A 21119-nucleotide genomic window follows, 5' to 3' on the forward strand; every position below is an offset into this window, starting at 1 on the left:
ATGTGCGCGTTTCATGATAGTGTGACGAGCCCTGAGTGTTATAGGAAAAAAAAGTAAAAAACGGAGTGCATCTCATAAGTTGGACATCATGGAAGCAGTAGTATGAAAGGAAACAGGTGGCCATGCACTCGCCTTTTTGTGTTGTATTAGAAGGCGCAAAACACAAACCCAATTATTTTCTTTTTAGAATTAAATGGATTGTTGAGTGATTTGGAAACCGCACCTAAAGGAACCTTTCTTGGGTTACTTAATGCCATACTTGGTTAACCAGCGGTCCCCATTCTACAGATCTCCAGCTGTTGGTGAACTGCAGGATACCAGGGTGCATTGTGAGTTTTAGTTTTCCAACAGCTGGACAGCCACAGGTTGGCGATCACTAACATACACCGTAGACCGTCGCCGGCTATATTTGATCTGTGCAATTGAATCCACATTGATAAAAGCAGGGAGATATTTTATTGTGTTGTTTCTATAACCATTGGAAAAAAAGAGTAAAGAAATTCTAGCAAAGCCATTAAAAAAAGTATTAGCCAATCATGGAAACAACAGGTTTCGTAATCTGCACTTCATGTTCTTGGATGTATCCCTTTAAAATCGTCCAGGTGAAATTGGCTGTTTTTCTTTTTTTTTTTTTTACTTTTTTATATATCGTTGTTGTTTTTTATATATTTTTATGCAGAGCCTCATGCAATTATAGCGCATGCTAGTGGAGCTGTTCAGAACTACAACAAGAGCCTAGAAGTAAAAAGGTTAATGGTCCTCATTTTTCTTTAGATATACAAAGATTCTGCAAAAAAAACAAACAAAAAAAAAAAGAATAAGAAAAAGAAACATTGACCAGCATATCACGGTTACAAACTAAATTGTGCTATATAGTGGTATAAAAACATCTTGGTAAGAATGGCACTGGATCTGTTCTAGTTCTTCTCATTCTGATAACCACAGAGAGTGTGGCTGGCCGGCTGCGGGAGCTGCTTTGGTACCCGGTGGCACCAGTGAGGAAGCCTCTGAACTCTGTTCCTGTCTACCTCCTTCACGCAGTCCAAATGGTGGAGGACTCCAGTGGCTCCATTAGGACGCTGGAGAAATCTCCCTGCTCCAGATTCTGAGACTTGGAGGAACCCCGTAGGCCATACTGTATGTACTTTCCCCATTAATACTGGCAGAGTCCACAGTCCTGCTTAAGACTCATCTTCCCCAGTAGAAACGGTCAGTCGCATTGCTACTGGCACATGGTCTGTAAGTCCAGCTAGTTGTGTAATAAAACTGTATTCTTCAATTTCCTAAAATATAAGAAGCGTATTAGTTTTCTGTAGAGCTCTATATATGGCATTGTGAGCAAGACAACATACTATGCAAACCAAAAGTAAGCCAGCCATCTAAATAATATCTGCTAAATGCTTTTTCAACAGATTACGGTAAAATTATATTCATTTGAACCCTGTATGGTCTTACTGCTCTACCTTATAGACCCAGAGTCACTCTGCATGACATTATATACTTCCTTTCCTACACCACTTTCTTAAGGGACAATACTGCATAAGAACATGACGCCAAAAACCTTGATATACCTGGGGCACCCATTGATGTAGTGTGGGACCTTTACAAGCTATGGAGATCCAGAGAGCCATACTTCAGCCATGCCCATGATCCCTTAACCACTTCTGACAATAAATTTATGTCTTGTGAAGGGTGCATGGAGCCAACTCTGGAGCAGAATCCACTCAAACTGCTTTGTGGGACTTGTTATTTGTATAGCACCAACTTCTTCTGCCTGAAATGTACTAATTTTACCAACCTTGATGGATCATGAGGGAATTGAACCTGCAACCTTCAGGTCATGAGCAAGAGCTTAGGACTGCATGCTGCTGCTATAACACCCTGTGCCACATGAGGTGAACTATTTAGGTGCTGCAGTCAAAGGTGACCACACATCTGAAACATCCCCATGGCCCACCTTTCCCAAGGAAACACGATTGAGGGGTGCTGGTGGTCTAACATTACAGCTCTGAGCCAAGTAAAGGCTCCCAGTACTGCCACACATGGATGCCTACTGAGTCCTGCTTGTGACAGGGCTTTATAGGCATCATTGCAAATCACTATACTTATATTGCAATACTGTAGTATTGCAGTAATTATATACGCTATTGCCAGTTCAAGTCTCCTGTGGGGGCTAAATAAAAATGTAGAAAAAAAATAAAGAACATTAAAAAAAATATTAAAAGTTTAAAAAAAATCCCTTTTCCAATTTTTCCCATCAAAAAATCTAAGCAATGAACAAACTCTATCTACTGTGTAAAAGTTTTAGACAGGTGTAGGAAAAAATGCTGCAAAGAAAGTATTTTTTTAAAAATAGAATGTGTCTGATTGGTTCCAAATGTATTCTGCAGCAGGACAACAACCCCAAACATGAAGCCAATGTCACTAAGAACTATCTTCAGTGTAAAGAGGAACAAGGAGTCCTGGAAGTGCTGATATGGCCCCCACAGAGCCCTGAGCTCATCAATAGCCAGTCTGTCTGGGACTACATGAAGACTTTTGAGCAAGGCTACATCCATAGAAGATCTATGGTTAGTTCTCCAAGATGTTTAGAACAATCTCCCTTCAAAAACTGTGTGCAAGTGTATCTAGAAGAATTGTTGCTGTTTTGAAGGCAAAGGGCGGTCACCCCAAATATTGATCTGATTTGCATTTCTCTTTTGTTCGTTCACTTTGCATTTTAATTGACATGAATGAACTATTAACACTTTTATTTGTGAAAACATTCTTACCTTGCGGCATTTTTGCCACAATTGCCTAAAACTTTTGCACAGTTCTGTATTTGGTATTGCCATCTTTGTAAAAGTCCCAACTATTAAAATCTTGCACTATTAATATCACACTGTGACAAAAGCCAGAATTTCGGGGCTTTTTTTGTTACTCCTGCTTTCAAAAACATGTAATAAAAAGTTATCAAAAGGATGGATTTACCGCAAAACGATATCAATAAAACTGCAGCTCGTTCTCACAATTAAATGAGTCCTCATACAGCCCAATCGACAAAAAAATAAAGTTAGGCCTAATATCCACGGGCGGATTTGATTTGCGGAATCCGCACATGGCACCCGTGCGTGAGATCTGCAAATCAAGACCCCCATAGGGAAGCATTGCACATCCGCACTTCATTTAACACCTGCGGATTTGTTTAGTTTGATTTGCGGATGCCCCGTGTGGATATTAAATAGCAACATGCTCCATTTTACCGCGGATCACGTGTGGATGCGGCTCCATTCATTTCAATGGCAGCTTATGATCTGCAGTGCATCCGCAAATACATTTGGGAGGTGGGAAAAAGGCTGGGAGGTGGGGTTGCCGATTTTTTCCATACATACGTGCAGGAAAAAAACGAAATCCATGATCTCCCGCAAGCAATAAAAAAATCACTTTAACACTTTTCAATCCACTGTCTGACATCTGAAGACATTCTGATTAAAGGCTGTACAGCTCCAATGTCAGAAGACATCCAGCAGGGTATTCTTACTGTATATTGCCGGACGCTCTGTTGTCGGGGGCCTCTCCAGCATATCCCATACCACAGTACTGGCTCTAGCCAGCAGATGGTGCCATTGTATAATGGCAGAAAGAGAAAGCCCCCTAGGAAACCCTGAATCCAAAATTGGATTTCAAAGGGTTAATGATGGCTCGCAATGCATCTGCTGCGAAAATCCACTTGAAAAATCTGCATGTGCTGTTGACATGAGGCCTTATAGGTCTTATAATTTAGCGACAGTAAGCAATTCTTGTTTTAAAAAAAAAAGTTTTTTTTCTTTTTAAAAGTAATAAAACATTAAAAAAGAATATAAATTAAATTTAAAGTTGTCATTTTTTTCTACAATGTGAATGCTCTGAAAACTAACCCCTCTTTCCCCTCCAAAAATTGTTCATTTTTCATTATATGGTCATTAGGGCTCGGTCACACGGGCGTTTTAACGTGTAATTATTCTTGCGTTAAAAAAGATCGCACTATATAGAACCAATGCTTTCCAATGGCAGCGGTCATATGTGCGAATTTTATATTGGTGGCAATGGACGTGGTCACATGCTTTTTTTTTTACGCACGCAATGCGATCTTTTTTATGCGTGAAAAAATACACATAAAAGCGCCCGTGTGACTGAGCCCTTAAATGGTACAATTTAAAAATACAGTAAGTCCCACAAAAAAGTAATCCTCATACAGCTATTTCAATTTAAAAAATCTGTAAAACAGTAACACACATATTCAGGCACTTACCACTTTCCACTCCATATTGAGTCCCTCTTCGGAATACAGCATATAGTCAATTCTGCGCCCACTCCCCTTCAATGGAACCTTCCTCCCTTTATGGTTGGGACAATGGTTTTTGCTGGTGGGATATACCAGATATTCCTTCCTTCCTTCCTCATTTTCTAGGACTCTAGAAAATAAGAAGTTTCATATAACCTATCGACAGCCTTTTATTAACATTGCAACAGCAAGGGCAAAATTACAAGCAATGGCTGCAGCAACCATGAGGCGAGGTGAGTAACTGTTCCCTGACAGCAGGGAGAGGCAAGTGCGGCAAACCCTGCATTTAAACATTGCTGTTTTGCTAAGATTCGAACAGACACGAGTCAGAGGTCTCTGACTGACGTAGGCTAGTGTGATAACATCATCATGTCAGCCTGTGTCGCTCCCAGGAGCAGCCCGCACTGCTAGATACATTGTGGAAACAAGGACAAGCAAGTATATAAATCAAAGGAACTGTTTTGGGGGAACTAGAAATATTGTACTGCTATGGACACTAATTTGGGGTAGTCTTTTAAGAGGAACGATATGTAGAACTATTATTAGTGGGGACACTATAGAAGTCCTACATAAATATGAACAAGAAGTATTGCAGCTACAGTACTGTGGGTAGTAGCAGACACCATACTGGGGCAGGAGCAGCCATTGTATTGGAAGACAGCAGACTACTATCATTAAAAGTATAACACTGTTAAAGCAGAAAGATGAGGAGTTTCTGTTGTTAGAAAGTGTGAAGATGAGGAGCCAACAATGTCTGAGCAGCAAGAGTCATGGCCAAGAAAAGTGGCCATGGTGGTCTGAGCTGGGTGAAGAGGAAAGGGGAAAGAGAGCAACTACAATCAGAAAAGATGTCATGTGTGAATCACTGGATTTGAGTGTTCATTCTGTCTCTGACTGCATTTGATCAGTGCTATTCAATCATATGGTGTTCAATGAGATGATGAGTGGTACTGTTTTTGTAAACAACTCCCAGCATCCTTACCATCGGTTTAGATCATATTGAGACCTGTGGTTTCTTATGATTGTAAATAAGATTGTTACACAACAGGGGTTAACTTGACTTTATTTTGGGCAGTGTACAGTAGTTATGTAGTGAGCTTGGTTCTGGTACTGTATTTATTGTGCTTAGTTCCAGTATGTAATTAGCTTTTTTCCCTACATCATATTTATGTATTGAGCTTAGTTCTGGTACTGTGTATATTTATTGTATGTGATTACATCAGTCTTTAGTAGGCGTTGGAACCAAGTAAAGTTTCTCGAAGCTATGCCTCTGACTCCTCTTTTGAATGAAACACAAAGGCACCAACTAATACTAAACATACAACTTTTACTGTACAATTATGAGCTGCTTTATTTGACATCTTACAATAGTCTCCTGCTGTGGTTAGCATTCACTTTTGCTAAGCTTGTCCAAGTGATCAACCAAATAATGTAGTTGATTAGTTACTCACTTCTGTAGATTGTCAGGGGTGCACACCTCCTCATCATAGAGACCTTCGGGATCCAGCAGCGTTCCTACGCAAGCAGAAAGTCATATGTTGTAACAGCTAAATCCAACCTCAGGCATTCATAACTGTAGCATTTTGTTCTCATAATGATGAGGAAAGATGTCAATAATTGAAGAAATAAACATGATTTTATAGTCCAGGTTGGTCAATAAACCAAAATTTCCATCCCCTCCCAGATCAGCTGTCACATACCAATCAGCATTAAATGGAAATAAGGCATGCATGACTCTTATGAATCTGTAATACAATGCCCATGGGCACACAATATACCCTCATCAGACATTGATTCACCCAGTTTTACAGGAAGTCACCTTGTCTTCAGCTTCCATCACTCAGTCACCCTATTTCTGGAAAGGGAGGCCAAGAAATAGGGTGCAGGCACAGCCAAAAAAGCTAAATTTCCCATTATATATTGGATTAATACAGTAAATAGTGTCCTGTACACTTATCCTCTTCACTCCTGACTGTTTATCAGCTTAGGACATTACTGCATTGGATTTTGACTCCATCGACATGAAGCTTCTATCCTTGGATTCAGAACTACACGAGCTTACTGAGTCGCCTTACATCCTCTGTGCATACGCCTTTAATATGTGCATGCACATACATTATCTATGCAAATAAGGAGGATGGAACAATACCCCTGCAGTGCCACCTATTCCTTTATCTTGGTCTTTAGAACAATGATTGGGAATAGAAAACAAGCCAGATTCCATACACAGACAGTTGTTTTGGGGATTTTGCCCCTCATCAGTGTCAGTAGGATCCTGGTTTGGCTAATGAGAGGCCTATGATGTGAGTCGAGAGGGATATCATCACTCCTTAAGGAGAGCACCTAGAAGGTGTGGAAGGAGGCACCTAGGAAAGCACCTAGGTGCTCTCCTTAAGTAGCGATGATACCCCTCCCGACCCACGTCACAAGCCTCTCACTAGCCAAGCCAGGATCCTACTGCACACTGATGAGACACTTTGTGATCCTCTGCCATAGTGCTCTCCTTAAGTAGAAATTATATCCCTCCCGACCCAAATATGATCTAGGAACACTGTAGGTATTTACGATTGCACTTTCAGTCCAGTATAGGGAATATCTCTACATCCTGCCTCTTATTGGGTGATAATTTACACACATAGGTTGTATTGTAAAATGAAGAGATTACACAAAGTACCCATTCAAGTAGCCTGTAAGTGATTACGCCATCTTCTAAAGTCAAGTTTATGAACATTCTGAATCTATATATCTTTTTTTAGTGAGCCGAGTTACAACCCTTAGGGCCACTGGCGTAACTATAGGGGATGCAGGAGATGTGGTTGCACCCGGGCCCACAAGCCTTGTATTAATCCATAAGGCCTCTCTTCTTCATATAGGGAGCCCAGTACTGTGAATAAAGCATTATAGTTGGGGGCCCTGTTACAGGTTTCCTTAGCATGCAGGTAGCAAACTGCCAAATGAGAGAGCTAATTACACCTGTGAGGGACACCAATGAAGCAGCCACTCACACAGCCTCTTAATATAGAGGGGGTGGCCGCTGTTTTGGAGTATACACCAAGCTGCCACCCCCCTCTATATTAGGAGGTTGTGTGAGTGCCTGTTTCATTGGTGTCCCTCACAGGTGTAATTAGCTCTCTCATTTGGCATTTGCTACCTGCATGTTGAGGTGGTGCACGTGTTTGCCCTCCTGAGTCAGTAAGTATATAGCGATTTTCAGTAATTGTTTGTTTTTATTTTTCCCCTTCTGTGACACAGTTACAGGTTTTGTATTGGGCCCAGGAGCTTCAAGTTACGCCTCTGCGTTAAGGACTTAAGAGAAGTTGGGGGGCCCCAAGATAAACTTTTTCACCCGGGCACATGAGCCTTTAGCTACGCCCCTGCTTAGGGCCTATTCACATGGGTATATTTTCTGTCCATATTACATCTATATTTCTTATGCAAGAGTTTGAATAAAATAGCAGGAAGATAGGTCCTGTAGTTATTACTACGTGCGGGAAAGATAGGGAAAGTCCTATGTTTTCTCGCCCGTACTATCAATGGGTGAGAATCCTGATAGTGAAAATGAAACCATTGAAATTGTCTGTTTAAGCCCTTACTCGTGTTGCCTGGAGACAGTAAAAAAAGTGACATTATTTGGGCTTTCTTGAGATTTTTTGTGCAGGCATGAAAAATGCAGTGAATACTGATGCAATACAGATGTAAAAAAGCAGACAAACATCAAAAATGCATGCAACACACACATAGTGAAAATGGTGCAATATTGTCAGACCAAAATTGTATATGCCTTGACAAGGGTATTGTAGAGTCTGATCCCCTTGGAATATCCCTCCCCCATTTATTCCACAAACCACCCATGTTAAATAAAGACATAATATATAAATTTTTGGATTAAATTGGCCACAGCAGCCAATTTATTAACAAATAACCACATGCAACAAATCATAGATCTACATCAATAAGGGGGAGAAAGTCCTTGGAGTCATAAAAACCTGGTATTCAGAAACATATTTAATGAAAGCCCATGTTTTACCCCCATATAACACTAGACACCAAGATGGCTACCTGAAGTAAACAGACAATTTGGGACTTGATCCCTTGTGAGTTCCAAATGCACCAGATCAACCACAGCTGCGCCATGAAATCCCCTTCCATCAATTTATGACCAAATTCAAAGACCCCTCCACCTACCACACTGAGAAAGCCTTGAAACCTTGAGTTTGCGAGGCAGCCAACAAGGCCTGCTAAATTACCCCTCGGATTGACAATGGCCAAAAAGCAATTCTGATGGCATTCAGGTTCACCCTATCGTTCAGCCAATAGTTGCCATACCCCAACTCCAAATTCTTTACACTAACACCCCCTTTTCAAGCAACAAATGAGGAAATAGCCCTTTTAACTTTAACACGGGCCTTGTTCAACTTTTCTATGGAGCAGGTACTATGCCAGCCTCTTCTAGGGTTGATCTCGGACCACACAGTGATCAGCCTAAGGAACTGGGACCAGAGGCACAAGAGGTCATAGAGAATGTCCTTAATCAACTCCCAAAATGGCTGGACACCCAAATTGTTGCCCCCTTCATGTAAGACTAACACATCCAGGGCCCCTATCAAGTTGGGCAATATCTCCGGCAACACCTGCTTCTAGACCATACCTCTGAATCCCAGCCACCTGACAACCATGACACTCCTGTCAAAGCCGAATTGCCTTTCATTAGGCCAAACCTTTGCCCGCTCCGCCCCCCAATAGACAAAAAAATGGCTGAATATCCACACTAGTGCTGGCTTGCGATCTAGAACATGAAACAAAAAAGAACACAACCTGAAACAATGTTAAATATTTATAGAAACACCCTAAAACACAGAGCAACAAACTAACACATTTACACCCTACAATTTTGTCCCATCCACTAAACTTACAGTAATAGGGGGTAAGCATAAGACCTGTGACTCCCATCTACCAGTCTTCCTCAGCATTCCTGGACTTAAACACCCAAATTGCTGCTTCAGTCGCTCTCCCTATGTGAAAGTACTTCAGAGCACAACAAGATCCATCCAGCCCCAAAGTAGAAAAAGTTCTTCTAAAAACCACAATAAACTAATTCCTAGACAAAAAGAATCCATCCTCATGCCTAAGCAATGGACCGGCCTCAGTCCACATTCAAGCTCGATAAGCGGACAAGCAGGGTACGGAACACATTCCTGCCCCTGGGACCCCATAAATTGAACTTTTCTCCTCCCAGGTGATCGGTCATAGAATACTGAAGTTCAGTTCTGTTACCACAAACCACCACAACTTTGCTCAGGATTCCCCCTACCCTGATAGCTGAAAAAGCCACCAAATTCTCCCACCCTCAATGCCCCCAAAAATGGCAGTCAAAATAAAATTGTACAAAATGGCGAAGTATAAACAGAAGACACTGCTCCCTCAATTCGCTCTAGTAGCCAGAATGACTCAGGCTTCTTTCTATCTACCTACACCCTACCCCTCCAAAATCCCCTCAGGGCCTGGCCAATCATAAAAGTCTTTATGACATCTCTAACCATGCACAACTTGAAGTTGAAATACAGGGCCACCACGAAATGATTTACTTTCTCTACTGACCAGCCCACTTTAGCTGCCTCCCTCCAAAAACACAAAAGCGCCCCAACCCCATCCTCGTTGGACATCACGTCCCCTAACTCAGTCACCCATTGCTCACAACAACTCCATGCCGACTCGTAAGCAGTCCACATACATGGTGCCAGTGATGCCTGGATCAGGTGTCCCACCGCCTGCAGACCTAATCCCAAAGCTGTGGGGGGCAAGCTATTCCCTCACCGGCATCTGTTACCAATGATCGGAAATGCTCCCAATGACAATGAGTCTGCAGTTGAATTTTCCACCTCGTGAACATGTCCAGCAACCACCCAAGAGTTCAGGTGTAAACATTCTAATACCAACTGCCTAAGCAACAGTCTGCTCCATGGTACCTGCCATTACAGTGAGAGCAGACATGTATAAATTTACGATTGCCCCGAACTTGCACTGGTGCTCATTAAATTGCCAGCACACACCAGGTTTCTGGCCCCAGAATTGCCCCAACTGCCCAGAAGAACTTGCATTTCCAGAGGACTCAGATGAACTGACTCCTTTGGGAAAGGACTGGCATAACAAGAAAGGCCCATGAGCTGTAACCAGAGGCCATTGTCTTTGTGATCCCACCAAATATTCGGATGGACCGCCTTCCTCTGCCAGAACTGTTCATCGCAATAGAACCATGTTTGCCCCCCAGCAGCATCTTCACCATCCTTGCAGGTAAAACAGCTTTGCCTACGTCCAGGCAACAAGATGGATGAAGCAGACAGGACCTTGGAGGCCCACAGTGGTTCATCCTTGTGGAGGAGGAGCCTGCTGACTGCTGTCCCTTAGAACTAGGCTGCTGCACCACTGATCTCAGGGCTAGGGATCACACTCAAACGCCACCATCAGATTCTCTCTCATGCCCAGTGGGACTTACATGGGAAAATGTTAGCAAAGATACATAGTTGCCAACTATTACAATTTTGTTGGGACATTCCAGAATTTGGCAACTGGTTCCTGATAGGTTTTTTTTGTCCTGGACTGTGCCCCACATTCATTATGGACATCTCCCAGCCCTTTGAAATTGCCACTCAATAAATTGCTCCCAATGCAAGTGTGCATGCTTTTTAACTCTGTACAGAAAAAGTGGCAAGCTTCTTCAATGGAGGAAGAAGAGTTGGCAACAGTGAGCATCACTGAGCAGTGTTGGAACGATGTTGGAAAGACATAACTCACTCCTGGCAGTGAAATCACCCCCTTCTTTACACAATGCATTCTCATCTATCGTCTTCACACAGTATCTGTCTTCATATCATGGTTGTGAGGTTGTAGATGCCCCATGACATAGAGAGTTGCCCTTTTATTTAAATGTGCTGGATGCACTGAGTGCAGTGCTGGGTCATTTAGGTTTTTACCAGCTGTGGTTTTCATAAAATCAGCACTTATTTACCTCTTTGCTAACTATAGGTAAAGGTGCATTTACACTGCAAAGATGATCACTCAAAAGATGCCTTTGAGCAACTATTTTGCATAAACTACTACTTGGTACTAATGCCTATTAGTACCAATTAGTAACGTGTGAGCCGCTGGGAGCTGTAATCAGGGAACAGACTACCCACTGTTCCCTGATTACATTCCCTTTGATCTGCAAGCAGGGCGGACAGCTGTTATCAATGTTATCAGCTGTAATCAGCTCTCCCCGGGCAGAACACAGCGTGCGGTCCTGCTTATCAGCTGTTCTGCCCAATTATGGTTTTCAAGCAGAAATGAAAGTCATCGTTTGGCAGAAAACTGAAAGACGGGCACATTTACACCCAACGATTATCGCTCAAAAGATGGCTTTTAAGCAAATTTTGAGCAATAATCGTTGTGTCTGAATGGGCCTTATGTAGTCCTCTAAGTAGTGTACTGGCGCTCCAACAGGGAGGAGGGGCAGTCGGGATTTATGAATGTCCAGCATTCTTTTTTGCAGAACATAGACCGAACTCCGTCACTAGTTTATTCTGCTGGCAGCATAAATATGGTGACTGGTTCCCTTTAAGAAAGTAGGGAAAATTAAGAAATGTATTGTGATTTGTTCCAGGTTGTAAAAAGGGGCAGCCTCAGACAGAGGGATGCATGGGAACCCTTGTCTATGACTTGCTTAGGCTGCGTTCCTATATATCGCTTGTGTCCGAGCAGTGTTGACACGCCAGAACCAAACAAAACTGATGCCTCAGTGGTGCCCTTTTTGCACTAATCCGTTGTCCACAACTTGACAGAGAAATGCTGCATACAACATTTTTTTCTATCTGGCACGGAGATTAATCTTGCATCAAAACTTATGCGCTGAAGCCCCTTGAACTGTCCATAGAAAACGACGATATCAGCTTTAGCATCTGCTTCACTATAACACCAGAGGGAAAAAAAGCTGAATGTTTGGACATATGGGAACCCATCCTTATAGAGACTCTGTCACCATTTTTTGCACCCCTATCACAAGGTAGTGCCTGTCACACTGATTACAATGATAGGTCTACCAGGTGGATCTGCACAGCAGTTTTGAAGGAACTCACATTTTATTAGTAGCAGCACATGAGGACTACTTAAAAATTGATGTCCAGTGTCTTCCGTGCATTATTACTATCACAACATCCACTCCCCAAGCACCCATTTCATCTTAATAATCTTTTTTGCTTTTTACCATTACTTGCAGTGCTCATCTCTTCCTGCAGGTGGCACAGGTTGAAAATAGTTCTCAATTCTCTGCTTACCTATTGCCCAGGGCTTTTCTTCTCCAGGGCCCAGTCTGCATGGATCCTTATAATGTGTAAACAGGGTATGCTGCTGCTCCAGCTTGTCTTCTGTGTCAGAACAGAGAATATGTTGGTTAGACTCAGTGATGTGTCTGCTCCTCTCCACAGCGCATCCACATTTCTATTGCTTTTTTATTTCTCTTTTTTAAGTTTCTCATGACAGACCTAGAAAGCAATGCTTTACTTTTTTGCACACTGCAATTCTGTCATGTTTTCTGTGGCCACCTGAAACATGTCAAATTCTCCGATATTGAAGGTCTGGGATGAAGAAGTAAACATCAGCTGTATATACTCTGAAATCAGTCACATTTAGGCCACAACAAGGCATGTGAGCCGACACTTTTTATGTATATGATTGTCGATAAGACAAGCAGGAGGCCTGCACTAACAAGGGTGCCTATGTTGCCTCCCAACTAGAGATGAGCGAGCACACTCGTTTAAGTCTTCTCAAGTAACTGATCACTCGTCCGAGCAAATGCAGGTGGGCGGCGGGGGCGAGAGAGATCTCTCTCACTCTCCTCTCCGCTCCCCCCGCATTTGCTCGGACGAGTAATCGGTTACTCAAGTAGAGCGATGCTCGCTTGAGCATCAGCCTTAAACGAGCGTGCTCGCTCATCTCTACTTCCAACCTTTTTAGTTGTTAAGCCTAAAGTTGGCCACCAACAGGGTGACAAGTAATAAGTCGCTAGTCCAAAAAAAAAGGAGCACAACCAATCGCCTTAGCAGTAGGCTTCTATATGCAAAGTCACCAAGATCCAGAATTCAAGGATCAAATCCAGTAAAAAAATGCATGTGACAGCACCTTAGTTGGAAAAACATACAATTGCTTTATTCCTCCATTACATGCTCGACTCTATAGATCTTTGTCAAGCATGGGGGTCAAGCATGTAATGGAGGAATAAAGGCAATTTTATGTTTTTGCAACTAAGATGATGTCATGTGAATTTTTTGAGCCTAAGTTGCTAGTCATTTTTCTTCCGCTTACCAAAACATAGTTGCCGGTTGATTAAAAGTTATCTGGTATAAAGTCATAGATGTTCATATTTGAACAACTTGCGAACAAATTTGCATGGAGACTCCTCTATAAACAAAATCTTGGCAAACAGCTAATGAACAGTCAACTGTAGTGTACTAGACTTGTACACTTTATAAGTCAATGTGGTTACTGCCTTAGGGCTCATTCAGATGAGCGTGCTTATGTGCGTACATACGTCCGCACAAAACTGCGGCTCTATTAGAACTGTTCCCTATGGTGTGTTCACATGTCCGTGTTTTACAGGCGTGCAAACACGCACCTGCAAAACATAAGACATGCATGCACCATAGGTCCGTGATGCGCATCAATATTCCCTGCGGGTAGTCCCCTCATCACTGAACACTGTGACAGCACTGTCACAGTGATCAGTGACAAGGGAACTGCCCGCGGGAAGTAAAGAATCCCCTGCAACAGCTGTCACAGCTATGGCAAAGGATCGCAAAGCTCTCACCTTGCTTTCAATGGGGATGCCGCTGCTGGCGGCTCCTTTGAAAGCATTAGGTTCCCGGCAACCCCACGGTGATTTTCGGGGAAGGGCTTTAAATATAAGCCCTTCTCTGAAAATCATTCCTAGTTTTGGTAAAAAAATTTTTAAAAATTTATACTTACCTCTCAGCCACTTTAAAATCCCCACCTGCTGAAAGGGTTGTATCTGATTGGCTGAGCGCTCAGCCAAATACAGACAGCACTCAGCCATTCAATGAATTCAATGAAAGGCCGAGCATTGCATGTGATTGGCTGAGCACTGTGAGTAATCACAGGGAGTGCTCAGCTGTCATTCAATGAATGGCTTAGCGCTGCCTGGGATTGGCTAAGCGCTCAGCCAATCAGATACAGCCCTTTCAGCAGGTGGGGATTTTAAATCCTGTTTAGACATGCAGATTCATTCAACGAGAATCATTCAGTATCATTCAGTGTTTCACATAATGAACATGGAACACTGAATAATCAGTGTTTAAAATGAACTAGTGAATGAGCCAACTATGATTTTTATGCCTGCATAAAATGTATGACAAGTGAGAAGCGAGCAATAATCATTCGTCATTCACTCACATGTAGACCGAATGCTTATCATTCACTTGGATGATTTTTTTCACGTGAAAACTGAATGATTCTCATTCGTTGTTCGCTCGCGTTTTGACCAAACGCTTATCATTCCCTTGAACGAATTTTTAACGATACACTGGTCTACAGCTAAAAAGCTTCAGAAACAAAAGTAGCCAAATATTACTAATTCGAGGGTGCTGAACAAGAACCTGACAATGAACATTGCAATTTGGCTCTAGTTTTCAAAATTTCAGAAATAAATGTTTTCTATCTACATATAATCCTGTTTAATTTTACTTTATTTTTAAACATTTATGATATATGTTGTTAGTTAAGCATTAGAGATGAGCGAGCGTACTCGGCCACGCCCCTTTTTTGCCCGAGCGCCGCGATTTTCGAATACTTCCGTACTCGGAATTGAATTGAATTCATTGAATGGCTGAGTGCTGTCTGTATTTGGCTGAGCGCTCAGCCAATCAGATACAACCCTTTCAGCAGGTGGGGATTTTAAAGTGGCTGAGAGGTAAGTATAAATTTTTTTAAATTTTTTTACCAAAACTAGGAATGATTTTCAGAGAAGGGCTTATATTTAAAGCCCTTCCCCGAAAATCACTGTGGGGTTGCCGGGAACCTAATGCTTTCAAAGGAGCCGCCAGCAGCGGCATCCCCATTGAAAGCAAGGTGAGAGCTTTGCGATCCTTTGCCATAGCTGTGACAGCTGTTGCAGGGGATTCTTTACTTCCCCCGGGCAGTTCCCTTGTCACTGATCACTGTGACAGTGCATTTATGATATATGTTGTTAGTTAAGCATTAGAGATGAGCGAGCGTACTCGGCCACGCCCCTTTTTTGCCCGAGCGCCGCGATTTTCGAATACTTCCGTACTCGGGCGAAAAGATTCGGGGGGCGCCGTGAGTGAGTGGGGGGTTGCAGCGAGGAGTGGGGGGGAGAGGGAGAGAGAGAGGGCTCCCCCCTGTTCCCCGCTGCTATCCCCCGCTCCACCACGCCTCCCCCCGCCCCCTGGCGCCCCCCGAATCTTTTCACCCGAGTACTCGAAAATCGCAGTGCTCCATCGAGTAATTACTCGAAATGAGTAGGTTCGCTCATCTCTATTAACCATTATAATACATGTTGTAATAATAATAATCTTTATTTGTATAGTGCCAACTTATTCTGCATCGTTTGTGCAACAACTCTTTGTCAGTGGCTGAAAGAAAAGGAGTGTTTCATAAAATTTGGTGTTCCCATGGTCTGGGTGGAGCCTACGGACCATGTCAATAACTGCCGTTTTTGCTTGGTACCTCCAATAAGTAAAGGTTACTCGAAGAAGAAAAAATGGATGATAAATTATCCCGATATTCAATCTGCACGTTCACCTGTTCCTCATAGTGAAGATATTCCAATTCCCCAGCTGCCAGAATCATATTTACTTCACACCACAGAGGAAAAAAATGCAATTGAAGTTCATGATGGTGCAGAGCCATCAACATCCACAGATCCAGATTTCATTCCGGCAACAAATGAATGAAAACCTCATATAATAACTCAGACTAAACTTAATAACCTGGTACATGACCTCCAACTGCCCCAAAAATAAATCTGAGATACTGGAATATAGATTACAGCAATGGAGTCACCCGGAAGACAACTTCCAGTGAGTGGGTTCTATTGTCATCATCAACATTTGCATCAATTCTTCAAAATGGAGGCCAATCTTGTCTTCTGTAACGTTGTAAATGGGTTTATGACAGCTATTAATATTAGCCACAAACCGAATGAATGGAGACTCTTCATAGACTCTTCCAAGACGAGTCTGTAAGCAGTTTTGTTACATATTGGAAATACATTAGCCTCTGTTCCTATAGGAAATGGAAAACAGATGAAAGAATGCAATGAAAACATGAAGCACCTTCTTGTAAGAATCAACTATGAAGAACACAAATGGCCGGTCTGGGGCGATTTGCTAATTGGAGCTATAGTGCTTGGACTTCCGCTAGGTTACACAAAGTACTGTTGTTTCCTTTATGAGTGGGACAGCAGAGACAGAGTAGCACATTTCAAAAGGAGAGAATGGCCACCAAGGACGTTACTGGAACCTGGATGAAAGAACGTTGTAAGCGCACCCCTCGTTGACCGCAATTCTATCATACTACCAGCTTTGCATATAAAATTAGGACTCATAACGAATTTCATCAAGGCCATGGACTGTAATGGCACAGCATTTCGTTATCTCAGAGAGAAGCTTCCGCATGTAAGTGAGGCCAAAGTTAAAGAGGGGATATTGGTGGGTCCACAGATCTCCAGGCTCTTCAAGGATACACATTTCGATGATGTGCTATAGGGTGATGAAAAAGAAACTTGGAATTCTTTCAGGATCGTAGCAAAGAATTATCTTGGAAGCCGCAAAGAACCGCTGGACAATATGCTGTCATGTTAGGAAAAAATGGGCTGCAACATGTCTTTAAAAATACATTTTTTACACTCCCACATTTACTTTTTTCCTGACAACTGTGGTTCTGTAAGCGATGAGCATGGAGAACGCTTCCATCAGGACGTCTCTGGTATGGAGAGACGCTAACAAGAGAAATGGAGCCCATCAATGCTAGCAGATTACTGCTGGAATATGACGTGTGAAACACCTGTAGATTCATACAAGAGGGCAGTAAAGAAACGGCGTCCATGCAACGAATATCCAATTTTCATTAAGGAATTGAGTTTTTAATAGGTACATTGTGTTTTTCATAATTGGAGGAATATCTTGACACTTCCTGTGCTGCAAGTAGCCTGTATTACATCATATGTATGTTTGTAGTTTTATTTTAATAATCGTTAATATATCTCGTAAACCTGAGCGAATCCAAGGTTTTCATTGTCATTTTCCAACTCAGCATGTCAAAAACATAAAATATTGGCATATTTCCTTTCAAAGGAAACAAAACGTTAAAATCCGTTGACCAGGGAACCGTTCCATCTAAAAGCACCCTTACTGTGAATAATAACATTTTGTTATCTGGTATGTTACTGTACCTATGGCAGTCTCCAAAGTCTCAGCTGTGTGATACATATGGCACTTGCTACTTGTGACAGGTTCGGGGGCACTCTGGTGCCAGGTGTTTAACCTTTCACGCATCGATACATAAGGACCACTGCTTTTTCTATGCAATATACTACTTTACTTTTGAACTCCAACCTGATGAGCAGTTGTCAAAGTTGAGGTCCCCACAGACTACATCAAAGGCCACCAGCTCCTCCGGATTTGCGGCACTGGAGGAGGAGGTAGATTTGCGGAATTCTGACATCCACTCCAAAAGTGAGTCGATCTGCTCACATCGGATCATTGCGTCCCCTAAGAAGAGAGAACAAATGTTATTTCTCCTGCCAATGATTCACATGCTTGGTGGTCAGTATAATAGAATAAGAATTGCATTTACCAAAACACAAAGAAAATTAAGTTAATGCATGCAACTGTAACAATATACCATGTGCGAATCACTGACCGGCAAATCTTATACCTTTATTATCAGAGAATGGGGTTCCATAAAACAAGAGTTCCAGATCCCTATGTGCTGGAGGGGAATTTTCCAGTTTCGCTCGTCTCTAGACAGTAATAAAAGTGGAGCTTCTAAAACAGTGTCACACAACCTTTTTTTGTCCAAGAGCCACCAGTCTCGGACCAGTTTTCTGTAAATGAAACCAATAACAAACAGCTCTACCGTCGTGTTCCAGTCTTTCCCACACGGCTTGTGCTATAAATGTAGATATTAGTACACCTTTATAACCCAAGTTTTAAAATCTGCCACATTGTGTGTAAATGTAGCCGGGCGGTCCAGTGGACGTGCTAGACCGGCTCCCCTAGTTGCATGTTTTTTAATATTGCATTGTTATACTTAGAGGGGTCACTGACAGTTGGTCCTCCTCCAAACCCAGTGGCATCTCGCTTTAACCCTTTAAGGACCAAGCACAGTAAATTTACAGCGCTTGTTCCTGGGCTTTAAACCCAGCTGATTGTAAATATACAGTGGGGGTTTAAAGCCTCTGCTTCTGCAATCAATCAGAAGCATGTCAGGTTGTTAGATGTTAGTCACAGCTGATTAACAGGAGGAGAAAGAATGAGGGGTTTTTAACCCTTTCTGCCTCCTACTTTCCCAAGTACACAGTGCTCAACGAGCGCTATGTACTAAAAAGTGGAAGTTGTTAAGGTTGTGTGCCTGGCACCTGTGGTTCTACAGGTTTCCTTGAGCACACCTTCACAGATAGGGGTTAATTGAGCAGGCAGGGTGCAGTATTCTCTACCAGCCAATCCCCCTCATTTGCGGCAGGTAAATACCAGCAAACTCTTCTGAGAGATTGCTGGTCATTTTAGTGCTTTACTGTTATAGTCTGTGTTTATCCCACTCAGAGCTGGTGTTTGCATGCTTGTCTGAAGTGTCTCTCTCCTTCCCTAAAAACGGTCTGGACACCTGTAGTCCTTGTCTGTATCATATGCAGACCCCCTCTTCCCTTTCCTTTGACAGGTGCGGTCTCCAGACGTCTTATGTCTTGTGTGTGCGTCAGCTGGGTGATGCCTGACACTGTTCCCTATGTCAGCACAGTGGCTGACTCTCTATTCCCTTGGCGTGAGGACACTTGGACTGGCTATGGTTTACCATCTGTATGCATGGGAGCTCTGGGTGGGGTTCCTGTTATATGTTGTATGCACAACATGGTATGATAGTGTGAGCAGTGATGTGTGTGTTATGTCTGTGCAAGTGGCCAGACGTGCTCTATGTGCAGTCCTGTTCTGTGTGGGCTGTGTTACTATGTAGGTTGGTGTGAACAGCAACATGTTTTGTATATCTGTGCAGGTTGCCAGACATGTTCTTTATGTGCAGTCCTGTTCTGTGTATAGTATGTGTGAACAGTGTCGTGTCCTATGTGTGTCTAGTGCATCTCTCCAGATTCCTAATCAGGGATAGCCAGGTCCCAAATTAGGACAATTGGGCCGACCTTATCAGGACGATAACACTGCTTTTAGGCAGGGGTGCCCCACTTTCCCTGATTAGTAAGGGACAGATGTCCTTCCATCATTGCCTGGAGTGGTGCAAGTTGTGAGTGCAAATGCTGTGTGAGTGTTTGCGGTTTTTAAAAGGACACAATCCTGCATGCGCACGTAGGCGTGGCACTTTAGTGCGCCCAGCGGACATAACAGAAGTATAACTTGCACTACACGAGTCGGCAGTCACGTGACCGCCATGATTCCCTGCAACAACAGAGCTACAGGGATATGAATATTGTCACTACAGGGTATGTTTTTCTCCATAACTGGGGCTCCTATGGATGCCCCAACTACAGTGGAAAAGTGTCAAATAAAAAGAAAACAGAAAACATGTGAATGTCCCCCAGAGGTGTTATATAACATCATGGGGGACATAGACAGTAAAAAAAAATGTAATAAGTAAAACAAAATTACAGAATAAAATAAAAATATATACATAAAAAAGAAAATAACCCAAAGCTGATGCCAACCAAAACCATCGCCGTATGCGCCCTGTAATCCAAAACCATATATATTATATATCAAAACGTCCGAAATAAATAAGGGAACCCATTCCTTTACTTTATTTTAGTGTAAATATACAAATTTTTAAAAGAAACTAATAGAGATGAGCGAAGGTACTCGGTAAGGCCGATTTCGCAATCGAGCACCGCGATTTTCGAGTACTTCCGTACTCGGGTGAAAAGATTCGGGGGGCGCCGGGGGGCAGGGCGTGGCGTGGTGGAGCGGGGGGTAGCAGCGCGGAACAGGGGGGAGCTCTCTCTCTCTCCCCCCCCACTCCCCTCTGCAACCCCCCGCTCACCCACGGCGCCCCCCGAATCTCTAGAAACTAACTATAAATATAAAAAAATTTTTTTTAGCTTTTAACCCCCAAATAAAACTAAAAAACAGGAAAGAAAGCCAGTGAAAAAGATATTTTAAAAAATACCCCTATAAGTCATGGAACAAAACACAGCAAAAATAATTTTGCCAGCTGAAGGAAAAAAATAGGGCAGTTAAACCACCACATGGGTGAAATCCCTAAAAAGTGTCTGAATGAATGACAGGTGAGTGCTGCCTGTGATTGGCTGAGCACCTCAGCCAATCAGAAGCAGCTCTTTCAGCAGGCAGCGAGTTTAATTCCCTGCCTGCTAAAAGAACTGCAGTGCAGAGCTGGGGACAGTGAAGACATGACGCGGCGGAGCCCCGCCAGCTGAAGAAAGGTGAGTGGCTTTTTTTATCTTTTACACCAGTTTGGCTTGTTTTTCAGGGAAGGGCTTAAATTTAAAGCCCTTCCGTGAAAAACAATTAAGGGGTGTCGGCAGCTGGATCCTCTTCTGCAGCTGTCATCTGGGACAGCTGCACTAGGG

General features: G+C 42.7%; 1 protein-coding gene across 1 annotated transcript in view; it reads right to left on the reverse strand.

Moving 5' to 3' along the window:
* Positions 1–437: 437 nt before the first annotated feature.
* SMPD3 (sphingomyelin phosphodiesterase 3) overlaps positions 438–21119 on the reverse strand; it is a 212023-nt gene continuing 191341 nt past the window's right edge. The window contains exons 5-9 of the mRNA XM_066584080.1: positions 17926–18081; positions 12613–12702; positions 5755–5818; positions 4271–4433; positions 438–1283 (exon numbers count right to left, since the gene is read on the reverse strand). Of these exons, the coding sequence (XP_066440177.1) occupies positions 1182–1283; positions 4271–4433; positions 5755–5818; positions 12613–12702; positions 17926–18081 (575 nt within the window). The 3' untranslated portion in view covers positions 438–1181. The remainder of the gene's footprint in view (positions 1284–4270; positions 4434–5754; positions 5819–12612; positions 12703–17925; positions 18082–21119) is intronic.

The sequence above is a fragment of the Eleutherodactylus coqui genome, chromosome 11, assembly GCF_035609145.1.
Source record: "Eleutherodactylus coqui strain aEleCoq1 chromosome 11, aEleCoq1.hap1, whole genome shotgun sequence".
Taxonomy (NCBI): Eukaryota; Metazoa; Chordata; class Amphibia; order Anura; family Eleutherodactylidae; genus Eleutherodactylus; species Eleutherodactylus coqui.